The 15,875-nt window shown below is 38.9% G+C and overlaps 1 protein-coding gene across 1 annotated transcript in view; it reads right to left on the bottom strand.

Annotated features, from left to right (window-relative positions):
- ANOS1 (anosmin 1) overlaps nucleotides 1-15,875 on the bottom strand; it is a 148,092-nt gene that overhangs the window by 42,008 nt on the left and 90,209 nt on the right. The window contains exons 5-6 of the mRNA XM_075522638.1: nucleotides 13,873-14,057; nucleotides 7,260-7,389 (exon numbers count right to left, since the gene is read on the bottom strand). Coding sequence (XP_075378753.1) covers nucleotides 7,260-7,389; nucleotides 13,873-14,057 — 315 coding nt within the window. The remainder of the gene's footprint in view (nucleotides 1-7,259; nucleotides 7,390-13,872; nucleotides 14,058-15,875) is intronic.

Genomic DNA, 15,875 nt, shown 5'->3' with positions numbered 1-15,875 from the left:
AAGATGGTGTGTAATTTTCCTTGTATAAAGTTAGAGATGGACCAGAATGGAACTTTTATATCTCTCAGAATCACAGGAATTTGTTTTTATTTTAAGGTAACTTCAAACATCCCTGTTTTTCCCAGTAACGTAAGCAGAAAAAGAAAACAGTAAGGAAGAACTATGTGCATACTGAAACCAACAGATCATTTCTTCTGACTTCTATAGCACCAGCATTTCACCCTGTACTTTTTATAATTGCATAATCTATTGAAAACATTACTTTAGCAGTAGCAGTGCTTCTGTGTTCACTAGAAACAGTCCAGTCAGCTGCCAAAATGTGGATCCATATTTAAAAGAAAACCTAGTAGTGTTTCTCCTTTGCTATGGGAGAATGTAAACATTGTATTAAAAATCATTAGGTAACTACAGTTAAGGAAAGAAAGAACGTCCTCTTAAAGGGAATATACATGTGAAATAATACAGCAATAGCAGAACCATTTTCCTGAGTGCCCCCTTTCTTCAAAGTCTCTCTTCTGCAAGCCTCGCAAATGTCATCCACACAAATGCCTTTGAACAGGAGGAAGAGTGGTGGTGGTAGCAGCAGAAGACAGAAAGGAAGGACATCCGCAGTTGACAGCCGTGAGAAGGCGAGACATTTGAAAGTGCCACATTTTCTAGAAGAGCTTTTTTAAAACTAGAGACTTACCTGGAGAAAATAATAAGCTAGAAGGATGTAAGATGTCACAGATGAACAAAACTTAATTTATTACAGTTTTGCATTTAATCATATGAGAAAAACCTGTCTGGCTGTAGAGACACAACAGTAAAATATTTATTGGATTTGGGGTGTATTACCTGAAATATGACACTGCTTAGTGAGCATTTTATACCAGCTGAGGATCCATTCCATATTAAGTATTTCAATAACACCTATATAATTTATTAATCTATTTCTATATATTCCTGTGACACTCATCACTATTACAACTGATAGAACTATAATTTTGTAAGTCAAAAAACCAATAATATTAATCTTTTCTCTCATTTGAAAGGACTGAGTTTCACCAGCAAAACAAATGGGTGAGAAGGAATAGCAGCAAGGCAAGATACTGTGATCTCTGTTATTAACAGGAAAAAATCCAAACAATCCAAACCCCACCCTCAAAAAACAACAAAAAAACCCCAACACCCCCCCCCAGACCTTTCCAAAGCCCCCTCTCAAAAAACCAAACCCCCCAAAAAAACCAAAACCCAAAAAACTGTTAAGTATAAGAGCATGCTCCTCCATAATGCGTGCCCGCCAGGTACCAGATAACAGATTAGTTGTTTTTCTCTGATTTTTTTAAGCCTTCGCTACTGCATTATTGAATGGAAAAGTCATGCTTCTACAAGGTGCTCTGTTATGCTTATATCTATGCAGACATTAAAAGCAGTGTACAACTCGTGCTGAAATACTTCAAGGTCTAATAACTGGTACCGGATTATAAAGCTTATATACATAAGGTGTTTGTTAACCTGACAATGAAGCTAAACTGGCGTTCTGCTGACTATAAAGCTAACAGCCATTCTGCTGTTAATCTTCATATATCTGTGATCCCTTTGACTGCCTGCCCACATGTATAATTCAGATACGTGAACATTAAATTACTGGAATGGAAACTACTGCCAGTTTTTCAAATGTAAAGTTCTGAAATTTTATATACACAAATTTATCTGAGTGTTAAATCAAATTCTTTGGTTTGCAGAAAGAGTGATGCTAGTTGCAGCTTTTCCTTTGCAGTTTATACTACAACTCAAATAAAATAAAAGTCATTATATATATACTAGAATTTGGCACAGACAGCTGTCCTCAAATCCGAAAATATTCTGGTCTCAGCAGCCTGACAAGTAAATCACTTCTCACTGCTAGAAATGATAGCTTCATTAGGTCAAGGCTGAAGCTGCTGTTCCAGCACATGGAGTAAGTACTGCATTTGTCTGGATTGTATCTGGCTTGAGCATACCCAAAGGACTTAAATTCTTGTCTTGCTGGCTACTTAGCCATCACAAGCAAAACTCTGTCTCCAGTCCCCAAAAGGGAGGATTCCTTGCTGCAAATAAAAGAAAAAAAGAAAACCCTCACATCATCACCATTTCAAAATGCATATCTTCCCACACTGATATTTGTAAACGTAGTGATAGACAATTTATATTTTACAAAATTCTTTCAATCAGTAGAATCTGGAAGCACTTTGCAACCTTAACAAGACAGTATGGGCCAGCTATACACAAGAATCACATCATACACTGCTGCAATGCATCCACTTTGGCTTTAAATGTGGCAACTGTAATGAAAACAGTAAATGATTTGGAATATATGTCAGAGAAGAAAATAATGACATTGGAACCAGAATTCTCATTCTGAGCTGTAAAAGTGATAGCAAGTTTGACTCTAATTTAAACCCTTTTTTATAGAGCTTTTTTCCGTGACTTAAAATGGATCTCCCATTGCCATCTTTTAAACATTAGACCTTCCAACTCTAAAAATCTGCTGAAGCTGCTTTACAGACAATTTTCCAACCATTAAACAATTCCAAGGCATAAGCCGTGTTGCCCAATGGAAATGGCACACATAAACCAGCTGTGCAACAGTATAAAAAAATCATTGGTCCCAAAGGAGCAACAGAAAGAATTTTATTGCCAGGAGTGGGTGTCTGTTCTGGTTTTACTAACACTTAGTAATGTATGCATGAAATCACATCCAGCATGGTACTTATGTGCTGTGAAAACAACGTTGTCTGCTTCCTTTTGCTTGACAATTTATCCTGTGTGTGCTAGCAACTGCCTTCATGTTGAAGGTAAAAACCTTTAGTAGAGGTAGAAGGATCAGATTGTTTGGGCTCATTGTGTTCATCTTTATAGCCTCTTTTTGTCTCGGAAAATGGCACAGTACCTAACTACAGACCAGCAAGATAATATATTATATGGAAATGCCTAACACTGATCCCTCTAGTTAACTGCAGCCTCTGTTTCTAAGAGTTCATTCTCATCATAAATCATAAAAAGCTAGAAAAAAAATAGCCTAAAAACTCTTACCCAAATGCAACAAATTAAAAGTTGTGTTACTAGTGCCGAGCAGCTTCTGACCAGTTGGCTTAGGCTACTCGGTGCCCACTTAATGGGAGAAAAGCACAGGAAGCTTTCCATCCAAGGAGACTCATTTATGGGTTGTAGGAACACTCCTCTCCTGCTTCCAGAGAAAATGAAGCAGCTTAGAGAGAGCCAGTCAAAATATGAAGAGGAATATATTTGTACCTTTGGGGATCAAAAATGTTCTGCCACGCATTTGTTAGCTTTATTTATTGCTGTTATTGTAAATTGTTGCCACTCAGTCAAAGATGAAAAGGAAAGCACACACAATTTAAAAACCCTGAAAAGGCAAGTAGGAACCACTGTCAAAACAGCAGAAAGTTTTGATCAATTGTAGTGGACAGTATCAATCTGAAAATCCATGTGCAGAGTGTCTAGGAAAGAACCCAATCTCCTAGGCACAGTATTCACTTCATCTTCTAGCCACTCTGCTCCAAACAGATAGGTATAGTCTAATCTGCGTTTCCTGTGACTTTGGAATCACATTTTGGCAAAATGAAGCATCACTTCATTCCCTGTGAAGGGCCATGCCAGACACGCACATACAAATCCTTCGTTTCCTTTATAAACCAGAAATAAACAGCACAAAAAATTTCTCTCTGTTTAAGCTCTGAATATTTCCTAAATTATCTCAGCTGTGTCACTTTGATTATTTATTATTTACAGATTAATGCCATAAATGAACACTTGAGACAGTGTAAAACAGCTAATAAACCTTCACCTCAAACTTTTATAGTATAAGAGCATCAAAAGCTGCAGTAGATAAAACCTCAAAACACAACTAGATGAAGAATGGTAAGCTGGAATACTTAATGAAATACTCTTGTTTTCCTGTTTTTGTCCTTTTCATGACTGGGAAATTAAACTAATTTGGATAATAAGAAGCTGTATTTAGTGATAGAAACGTTAATGGAAATTACATACCTCAGAAGATTTAACATTATTTTGAATAAAACAAAACCTTACTTTTCTGTGTCTACTTAGAGATCATGTTTTTTGAATTTGCAAAAAACACAAAATAGTATAAAACAGTATTGTGGTAATCAGACAAAAAGTCTCTCTCCAAGTAATTACAGCACCAATGTTTTTGAATGTTCTTTTTAACAGCTTAAAATATTTAGTGACAGAGACTTTGTGGTGCCATACTCCTCCCTAGATTCAGATTATATACCATGTTTGTCCTCCTTTAAAGGAAAAGCAAACCCCAATAATTTGCTATTTGTTATAATTTATGAGCAATTGGTAAAAGTTCAGCATCTTGTGTGAGAAACTGTCTTAGGAATTGCTGTCATGTTTCTGATCAAAGGGTTTCTTTTTGAAGAAAACTTCTGTTGAGTCTGACGAAGATAATAATCTTCTCGGTCTTGGCACAACAGGGTGAACTGAAACAGTACGAGAACTAATGTGAATTTCTGTCCACAGTTCTCATAAATGTAGCACAGACAGTCAGCAGCCTTCCAAAGGTGATGTGCCAAAGTCCACTTTCCTTTTCCAAACTGGAGGTTAAATGCGCCTGTAGGAGCTCAGCAGGGGCCAGTAGATGCTGGCACTCAAAAAACTAGGCACATCTGAGCAGTAGTTTCTTGCCTCTGCCAGGCAGGAGCCGCCACTTCCCACTGAGCTCCCAAGTAGTAATTAAATCTCTATATGACACTATAACTGTTACCGCTACGAGTGCTTACCCGGGGACACGGAGGCTAAGAGATACCGACCAAAGCACCCCAGTATCATTTCCGACAGTCACCACCTGGCAGCGTCTTCATCTGTGTAACCTAGCGCTTCTACATGTTTCATCTGCTGAACACGGTATCTTTATAATAACCACTGACAATAGCAAAGCCTCTAAAATAGTCAAATGAGCTGCCAGATTAGGATGATTTTGGCTACGAAGCTGATAGCTAACTGAACTCCTTGCTGTTTGTCTGGCAATTCATGATTCTTTGCCAAGGACTGGAGTTTAGATTTGAAAATTGTTATTTTGAGGGTTATAGAAGCCTTTTGAACAACACTGGCTACATACTTTCTGCCATTATCAAGATCACGTTATTTTGGTTTATTAGGTAAGAACATGCAGAGGTACTACTGGCTTCTGCTGGCCTTGTCACAAAGTCCTAAAAGTGCTCCCCACCTCCACCGGACAGCCATGAGCCGCGCTCAAGGAGAGCAAGTGCTTCAGGGGTAGCTGCAGGGACCACAGAAAAAGAGGACTCTGTTATCTAACAAGTAATCATTTCAAAACCACAAGCTCCTGAAATACAAATCACTGCCAGCCGGGAGGCTATTCTGAAGGAATATCCCTATGTGCTTATCCTGCTCTTATGCTGTTCTCCAAAACCCCACTTTTGGCTGGGGTCACATACTGGGCTAAAGAGACCTTCAGTATGACTTACCATGCATGTTCTTATATTCATTACCAATGTAGGTATTTTGAACAATATACTCCTGTGGCTAGCACACTCAGTGGGAGACGAATTTTTTGGGAAGTAATACAAATCCTGCCTGAAAATGTCACGCTCGAGCCAAAACCTCAGTGATACCATGATATACCTTTATGTAATTGCAATTATAGTGGTTCTAAGCAGAATAGTTGGAAAATCTTTACAAACTCAGTAAAACAACTGACTGATCTGAGTTTAAAAGAAAGTTGGTGCCAGATTCAGCAATAAAATGCTGTATCTGCTGAAGTGCTGCTCGTGAAGAAAAGCTAAGAGAAAGCTACTGTTGCTGCTGAGTCTTTGCAGTAAGCTCAACACAGCTTGAAGGAACTGTGTTTTTTATGTGACTGAAATGATATGCTATTTAAGGATAATACATTCTTAAAATAATACTTCTTTTATTCTTGAAAAGGTTTGTGGTCACAGCAGTAATGGGATAGCTATGCCAGCCAACCTTCCTACCACAAATGTGGTTATAGAACCAAAAAATTATTGAGTCTAATGTATATTTATTCAGTAAGTGATTAAACCATCCACACCAGCAAAAGCACTTGCATGCCTCTATAACTGCATCTACAAGAAGACTTTTTCTAGGCCTGACTATGGCCAAACAGCAAGCTAAAAGCTAGCACGGGAACCCATAGATAGCAACTGTCTGTATTGCAAGATAATTCTATCTGCAGAAAGAGGAGGAAGTGCATTCCTCGAAGCATGCGTTATACCAGTGTAAAGATTCTGTCACTACTAAAACAAAGACAAGTCTTTCTATTAGAAACTACCTCTGTTAGTAGAATGAAGAGTGATAGATCTCATTCTTTGGCACTAAAGTCAACTAGCACGGTCTGGCTATGCCCCCGTTATCGACTGCCTTTAAGAGAGGGTGAGCACATCCAGACCGTCTGTCTGTCGGGAATAGTTCCTGGCCTGTGCTAACTCCTATACTGTGCCTGCGAGTCATCTGAGAAAATTCTGCTTCATGTGGGTCAAAGGCACACCAGGGACAATGCCAGCAGCTTCACAGGATGGGACATTCGTTTCCATCTCCTCCATCCCCCAGGTACCATTTACTGGTACAGAAATAATTTTCAAAGTTGTTTTATTACCCAAACCATTGCAAAACCAGAAATGGCAACGAAAATTCCTACAATACTTTGTAGATTGTCCGGCATGCCTTTCTAATGAACAGAAACATGCTACTTAGCATTTATACCCGTTTTATTCTTAAGTCCTTACGATCAGTGCTAGCAAGGGGAAAGTTATGTTAAAAGAGCCTGCAGTTCCATTAAAACAATGCTGCTACAATTATTTAGATACAGGCATCAAAATATTTCAATACTCTGCTAAACATATGGCAGCAATATATTTCTTATAACTAAAAAGAAAAATAAGAGAAACCTCTCGGAATAACACACAAGAAACCCCAGTTCCTTCATATTTCATGGTCAGGGTCATGTTGTTGGATACCAACCGTGCGGAAAATGTTTAAAAGGAGGCTTATTTGTTGAGACCCCTTACTGATAAAAGAATAATGACATCTTTAACCTTTAATTCCTTTGCCGACTTCAAACAAATCTCACACCGTTTCCAAAGCCGGTGGCTAAACTACACCAAACCCCACCTGTTAAAAACCTTCTGCCAGAAAAGCGGGCAGATCGAGTTGCGCTCCACGTGCGAGCGGAAGGTGAGCGCCAGACACAGCGAACGCAAACTAACCTTTTGAGGATCGGAAGTGCTTGCTGGGTGCCGTGAAGCCTCTCGTCCCGTGCACATTCACAGCTGCCACGCGGAACTGGTACCACCTGCTCGCTCGGATGTCTGCCAGCCGAACCCGCTCGTCCGTAGTCTGGTGGGGAAAATGTCACGCTTACACTGGTTGTTCTGACAGGGCTAGTTGTGCCATCATCTCCCACGCAACAGCGGGCAGTCAGACGCAAGGGCAGGGGACGCACTTCTGTGGTAGGCACCAGCGTCAGCAGGCTGCGTGCAACCACCTCGCCTGACCGGGAGCGCCGCTCCGCGCTGCAAAGCATTTGCAGCTGTGGACGAAATCATATAACCACCCACTTTTACAGTGCATTGCAGGTCTCTTCTGGAAAAAGGTAACCTTTAGAAAACTGGTGAGTTGTTAAATTCACAAAATTAGTTTTCCAGTCATCACAACCTGCACCAGTGTACAGGGCCTAGCTGTGCAGGTGTTGACGTTTCAGGGAACTCATTGCCCCAGGTCACAGAACTCGTTTCTCCAATTTTCAGTTCTCAGAGAATTAGGGGTCCAAAATGGCTTCACAAAATCCAGCACTGTGAGAAGCCGCCTTTTCTGATTCATAGGAAACATGAAACCCTCAGGTAATGAATATAAGGTTTCTTCAGATCTTTGGCACTTACGTCAAAAAGACACTCACAGCCTTAACGCTTCCCTGCAGACCTTTCTCAGGTCGTAGGAGATGACCTTTTCTCCAACAACACCCACTGAGACTGCTAGTGTCATGAGTTCAATTTCCACCTTCTTTGGGGAGTGCCTTAACAGCTGAAATATGGAATAAGCATGGATGCACTCTGAACCCTTTCAGTAGGAGGTGCTTTACCTGCTCTTATTCCGAGCCCTGCTTTCCTCTATCTTTTTTTTCCCTTTAAACTTTTAAAGAGCTATCTTCTGTATCGTTTCCTATTTTTCCTAAGGTACAAACAACAGAACTGAACACAGCCTCCTGGTAACCCCTGAATCACTGCTAAGTACAGAAGACGTAGCATTTTTTTAGAACTCATCAGAAACTCATCCACTTGTTGTGGATTTTGCTTTTACAATTACCTCTCAATTATCCAGTTTTCAGTTTATTTTAGGATGTCATGTTTATTGTTTTTTAATGGAATTCTTTAATCAAAATAACACATGAACCTGAACCAAATGTCCTGTATGTGTCTAAATATACTATACAATCATTACTGATTATCATTACTGACCAAACATGCAAGCTCATTAAAAATGTAGTGACATCCATTTATTTCACAAGCTCTGTTTCCTATAGCGTCAAAAATCCACCTTCCTTGTATAGCATTCAATGTTACTTGCAATGAGGCCAAGCACTTCCCAAAAAAGGGACAGCATCATTTTTGCTTTTTGCCCTTTTGAATCTGCGTAAGAAAGTAGCAGCGCTGACCTAACTCAGATAGCCAGAACTTGAGGAAGCTGCTTCAGCTCTCCAGCAATGGTATTTTTAGAGCCCTGACCAATAAAATTTGTAGGTGTTATCCTGCACTTAATCTCTTCATTTGGTGATAAGCAAAATTTGGGGAAACGGACATCTTTCCGTGTAAAGGAAAGATAGCCTTTCTAAATTGCAGTATAGACTGCTCTCAGACTGGTAAGCGTGGCAGACTTTGAGCCCCTTACATATTGCTGCTACTCAGAGTCCTTCTCCATTCAGACCGCTGTATTTGTCTCTTTAGCTTAAGCAGGGGTAACAGTCCCGATGCTTTCATTGTCTGCCTCATCTTCTTTCCTTTTTTTTAGCTTTTATGTTACCCGTAAGAGTGAATTACCTCGTCCAATGAAGGGGTTCCCCTAGGGAAGAAAGAGCCTACCTGAACCAACTTTTACTATTATTTTAATTTTATGGAGCACTCAAATGTGCTAGTTTTTTCCAGCATGCAGGCCCACATACTCAAGAACTTACAGATAAGACACGACAGTGAACTAGAGTAAAATAAACTATATTAACAGAAAAAAAACCCAAGGATGTATTCAGGCTACTGCTGCAACTAAGATGAGGTTCAGGATCAATACCTAATTGTAATTAACTAGTTATGACACTGTGGGTTTTTAAAAACAGATTTGCTGAATTTAGTTACAAGGCAAGCATAATCTGAACAGACTTGACCCCAAATTCCTCAGCTAAGGAATCTTGTTTGCCATTTGCATCAGCTCAGTTATTCTGCTAGGACTGATTAAAAGAAAGGATTTCAGTTGTGTCAATCTTCCGTGGCAACCGTGAAATACTGTAGGATCAAATAATCTGTCAATCCATATCACCAAAATTATTTTAATTTATGAACATGCCGTGGGCCTATTACTTCCATCATTCATTTTGTTGGCAAAGCTCCTGTTAAACTCAATGCCACGCAGGAGGTCTAATTCCTGCATTGCAGAGTATAAACTACTTTGGCACCTCTAAGCAACCTTTATACAGATTGAATAAATTTCAAGAAAGAGCTAAATACTACTGAGATATCTTAGACTACCTTAATGGTAAATTGATTTTTTTTGTTTAATTGTTTCAGTTAGTTTTCACTACTTAAGTATGTTTGGAGCTGAGATCATAATATTCAGAGTCCTTGCAATATCTGTCTTATATTAATGTAAGCCCACTAAATGGTACGCTGAGTGGTATTACAGTAATCAACGGACTGTTTCACTGTGTTCATTCCCTTTCTTTCACACTATCAATCCTGGATTTCTTTCTGTAGTGCAAAGGTTTAATGGAAATAGGAGAGGACAGCCTTACCCTGCTGAGTTCATAGCTCTATACCTTCTTTTGAAACAACTCACGGTGATAAAAGAATTTGCAGTTCAGAGAGTGAAGGAACACCATCCAGGGTATCAGAACAGCTGAGTTTATGTTTCCTCTGATACAGAAGAAACCTGACAGTGCTGCATCCACTACTCTATCAAAGGACAGCAGACCTCCCCTGTTTCAAGTGAATGCAATCCCACACAAGGTGGGCACTCTCTAAGAACGTTGACCAAAGCAAACCCTCTCCTGGGAGATGGAGAAATAACCTTTACTGTACAGCACCGGTGGTTAGCTCCAGCAGGGATTTCTCGCTGTCAAGAGCTGAGAAACTTTTTGTAATCCTCAGAACCAGAACTTTAGGTGTCTCAGAAACTATAAGTTTTAAAAAAGATTTCCACAGAGTTCAGAAAATTCCAAGGTGAAGGACTAAGGTTTGTCACAATCAAGCTAGCAGTAAATACAGCTCCTTATTTGTTTCAATAAAAGAATAAATGAATAAGTAAACTTCATTATTGTCTGTCCATATGTATACATATATATATGTGTGTGCATATATATATATACACACACACACATACCTGACATCCATTCACACAACACAGACGTGTTCTGTCTGGAAATAACTGACCTGGCATATTTGAATTAACTTCATTAATTAACTTAATACAATTAACTGTCTAAGTTTCCAATGTAAACAGTAATACTATTATTTTTGGAAAGCATTAGCACCAAACAGAATTCTAAGTTTGTTCACAAGATATACAGTATTCTCATGGGATAGTGCAGCAGGTCCTGCTCAGCTGGTTAAACCTTAAAAAACAGTAGTGTAAGAACTTAGGACACTGTACATCATAGCTAACTAGGCTAACTAGTATCTTAGTTCCCCTAGTTTTTATATTAACCAATGGAAATTAGTTAAATGGTTAGTTATGTCAAGTTTTTATGTGCAGTAGAAAACTAACAGTAACAAAATCCCTTCTTCCTGAAGTGAAAAATAACCAAAAATTGTTTTCAATGTGTTTGCATTCTTTATATACTTGGAGAGTTAAATAAATAACGTATTGACAGATTGAGCCTTCCTCCTTAAAAAGAAAACATCAAAAAAGACCTGAAGACACAATACAATACAAAGGAAACAAACTTATTCAAAATTATTTTTTCAATACCAAGTAAAAATTTATGAGTGAGAAATTACTTGCAAATTAGCTTATGCAAAGGCCATAGAAAACAGCAAGTTTTTTTAAAAGTAAACACCTTAAAATAAAGTTATTGAAAATTATAACCCCATTTCTTCTTGGACAGATAATAAAAATAGAATATTGGATGAGGAACTCTGATAAAATATTATAAAATTTCTTATAAGGAATGCAAACAATAACTTTGCATAATTACTGTACATATGGGCACAGGCATAGAGAAATTCAGATCCTCACCCACAGCCTTTTTGATCTTTGACTGCTTTTTGCATGCTCTCTAGCTGAAGTCGCAGAGTAATGAAAGAGCCAGCATCATCTCCCCTGGACTGATACGCCCCAGGAGTTCTCAGTCGAATGGCTGAGCTCTTCGCAGCCTTTGCCAAAAATTAAGGTCTCATAGCCCAATGTTTTGGAATCATACAAGAAAAAATCTCAGTTATACGGACAAGAAAAGCCTGGAGGCTGTGCACACAGTCACTTTAGTCAAACTGGATATCCATCCTTGTTGCTGATATTGCAAAATAAATTCTATTGCATGCAGCCATACTTAAAATTGACTGCCTGGTGGGATGTCTGAAACTGCAAACACCATGGAGGTACATTACTCCTTAGAGACAGAGATTCTGATTACTAGCACCCCTCAAGGGTGCCCAGCGTGTATGTCCCACAAGCTATACATAGTTCACAAAGCCAGTCAGGCATCCTGAAGCTTGTTCTGAACTGACATCCCCAGTGGGGTCCATCACACAATCAAACACGCATCTCTTGTGATGCAGAAGGGACAGCAAAGTTCTCAGCAAGATGTCAGCTGGAGGAGGCTTCTCCTGCCACAGAGGTTAACTCAGCCCCTTCTGCCCACGTGTAACAGACCCCCAGGAAAGGCAGCTGTCAGGATTCTTAACACTCTTGCACAGGAGCACATTTCTGAAACACTCTCTGCTGTACATCCACTGCAAGAAGGCAGAGGTTCTTGTGCATGTTTCCAGAAATGTGCATGAGGTCTGTTTCTGGGATGAGAAAAAGCACAGCAGTGTGCTACCTTTGCAGTCTGGATCCACCAGCCAGAAGAGTTGGGCTTCTACAGTCTAGCACATATACATGGCACGGTAACAGTGAGGAGGAATTCAGATCTGGTTCATTCTTGCTACATGGTATTTTCCTAGCAGAAAAGGCAGGAGGTTGTTTGCTGAATGTGGAGAATGCAGATTGAAGACCTGCACCTCAGCTGAGAGATAATAAATAAGTCACTGCAACTTTATCAGGTTTGGAGGTGTGCACGTTCCCTTGGGCTTGCTCAAGCAGGGTTTCATGCCAGGCTCTGCTGCATGTGACTTTTTTCTGAGCAAGACTCTAACATAGTGACAGCCCCTCGTAGCACTACATTGAAGGAAAGAACTTCACTTCTGAATGTTCAGTTTCACAAGCTTGACATTATTTTAAGATAGCTTTTTCCTACACAATCTGAATTGAGAATGAACACAGATTGTCACAGAATTTAAACTCCCTACTTTATTTTGTGGATGGTTTTATTCTCTCTTTCCTTTTTTTTCCTAGCTATAATGACATTTTGCAGGTCTTTTCAAAATCAGCATTTTACTTTTCTTGTCAGCAGGGATGAGGGTGAAGCAGTTAAGATAAACGATTGGAACTCTGCCATCCAGGTGGACTGTCAGCATATTAAAAAACAGATTGAAACTGGGAAGGAACTAAGTGAAAATTTATGCTCTGTTGGCTGCTTCTCATTAAGAAACATTTGCTCATGAATCTTACATTTTCAGTCTGGATTGCACTGAGTGATAAGAGCATGACATCATAGTCTTTTCTGAATTGGGAGGGTAACATCTGAAAAAACCAACTTTACAAAGAATAAAGGTTTTAGTCTTTTTTTCACTCTTTCTTTTATTTTAAAAAATTAAATAGCCTTTTCACCAATTGTATTTCTTATCTTTTTTATAAGACCCAAGCCATGCCTTGGAGACTGTGCACTGAGTCCCACTGACCTCAAAAGGACTATGTCTTTTATGCGCTTCCTTCAATGGATTTTGGTATCTAATTCTACATTTTTCAAGAGATTTATGGCTTTCAGAGACTTTGGAATTCCCATCTGAATAGATCATAAGTATGTGCTTACAAGAAAGTGCCACTCACTGGCCTTATGAAAATCAAGCCTCCAGCTAGTTCTATAGATTTTTATCTATAGAGAGCAAACCCACAAAATAAACTCGTTTTGAAAACATAGACGTCTGAGATTTTTTCTTTTGGGGACAAGGAAACCACTATTTACTTCTTTACTCATATGTTCACACACTTTTTATGAAGTCATTTTCAATACATACTAAAAGCATTTGATGTTTCTGTAACTGAAAACTGGAAGTGAAAATACTGAAGTTCATTTCTCCTGAGTCAATCTAGAAAAGAGTTCATTGAGCAGTGAAATAAGGCCTTGGAGATCTGGATTCTGTTTGCAGCTCTGTCATGACCTGGAGAGAGACCCTATAGAGGGATCCCTCTGCATGAGCCTCGCCACCTGTAAGTGATCTAACTCTTCTCTGATCTGAAGAAGACCTTTAGATCATGGTCTGGAAGCTAGGGATCCATATAGCTTTACAAAGAACTGACCTGTGCCACAGTTTGCCAATTTGTAGCATCATCCTCACTTGGATGGATTCCTTGATTCCACCTCCTCTGAACAACATAGATCACAGGCTCAATGGAAATATTGAATTTTGAAGACCACTTCACCTCCAAGTCTCCAGACTGCAGTTCTATGAATTTTAATTCTTTCCGGGGTTTTAGTGGAACACCTGTAATAGGAACATGCAGACAAAAATATGAGCAATTTACAAGATGCAATTAAACCATAAGTGGATGAAGCTGTATAAAAAAAAAAAAAATTTAAAAAAAGGAGATTGTTGGTCAGACAGAAGGAAAAAAGGAGGGAATGGATAGGCTGATGAGCATGGGAGTTTCAGAAGAGCTCATAGCTGACCTATCCCTGCTAACAATAAAACTTGTTTTTAAAAAATCTTCAAAATTTCTTTATTTCATTTAAAAACTAAAGGCTCTGAAAGTTGTAAGCTAAAACTGATCTCCCAGAAGACACTTTCCAAATATGCATTGATAACCTGGAGAAAGATCCCTTTGATCCCAAGCAGAATCCACTATACCTGTTGTTCAGTTTTTCACCTAATTTGTCCTTAAACACATCTAATGACAGAATTTTCACAGCATCACATAGAAATCCATTCCACTACTTCTCTATCCTTACCATTAGAAAGCTTTCTCACTACCTTGTTTAGTCTCCTCCGCTGCATCTTAAACTGGATACTTGTCCATGATGTTCATGGATTGTGGAGAACAGATTCTTTCTTTCATCTATGGAGGAGCCTTTTATGTACCACAAGACTGTTATCATGCCTCTGAATGTTTTCTTCTTCAGTCTAATAACCACAGTGCACTCCATTTTCCTTTAAAATCAGTGTTTCTAGACCTCTGATCGTTCTTGCAGTTGTCTCTGGAAACTCTCACGTTGGCCCACAGCCCTTCTCCAGAGTCAAGCCTAAAACTGGACACAGACTGTGTCTAAGCTCTTACCAGTATAGACTAAAGAAGCAGGATTATTATTTCACACATCTTACATTAGTCTGGTAGACTTAAGAAAGCTGTTTGCCTTCTCCATGGCAGCATGATCTTATTGACTCACATGCAGCTGCATTGTATGATGTGTCACTCTCCACCCTTCCCTAAAGATCTAGGAAAGGTAATTCCAAGGCATCTTGGAATAGATATGTTAAAACATATATTGTCCAATTGTTACATTTCAGAGACAAAGATGTCTTTCTAAAATTTTACAGTAATTTCTCATTACACAGTGATACTGAAGAACAGTTATTTCTGTGGTTTCTACTGCTGGTAACATCACCTTTTTGAAAATATCTGCAGTAGCTTGAAGGAAAAAACAACTCTTCAAATTTGGCATCTTTTGATTAAATCAACAAATCAAGTGTTAGATACATTTCTCTAGACAGAATTTAGGAACTCATATATTTGAATGCGCAGCATTTTGTCACTTCAGGGTATGTCACAAATAAGATTTCTATGCTGATGTATAAACCTTCTTAGCAAGTTATCATATGCGCTTTAGTTATTTTGTCATTTCCGTGAGTGTCCACATAAGTCCAGCTGTATGCGTTGGTTCGATAAATTGTTTCCTACTCAGTCTGCCACAGACGACCAAGTACTAAAATTTCCTTAGGTGAACAAACTGCTTTTATATTTTAAGACCTCTTCTCCTAAATCTGATTAGCTATAAGTAAATAAAAATTGATATTGTAGCCCTTGAAGAAACCTAAAATCAACCTGAGGAAAATCCAGTACTAAAATCTGGTTATCGCAGCAGTTTAAACCCGGGATATCCTTCAACAGCCGGCAGTCTTAGTCTAATATAACGAACATCACAGAACATGTCAGTTCAGATTTCCACATTTGAAAATCCTTCTTTAATTATGATGTACAATAATCCTACAATTTGCATGTTAAGAAAACTTCCATCTGCTTTGCATTAGGGGCAGTTGGATTCACTTGATTGCAAGTATCTCAGCCTCTCCGCTGTTGCGTAATTG

Source organism: Mycteria americana, chromosome 1 (assembly GCF_035582795.1).
Source record: "Mycteria americana isolate JAX WOST 10 ecotype Jacksonville Zoo and Gardens chromosome 1, USCA_MyAme_1.0, whole genome shotgun sequence".
Classification (NCBI taxonomy): Eukaryota; Metazoa; Chordata; class Aves; order Ciconiiformes; family Ciconiidae; genus Mycteria; species Mycteria americana.
Note: the sequence above shows the minus strand (reverse complement) of the source record. Positions and strands in the feature narration are given on the sequence as shown.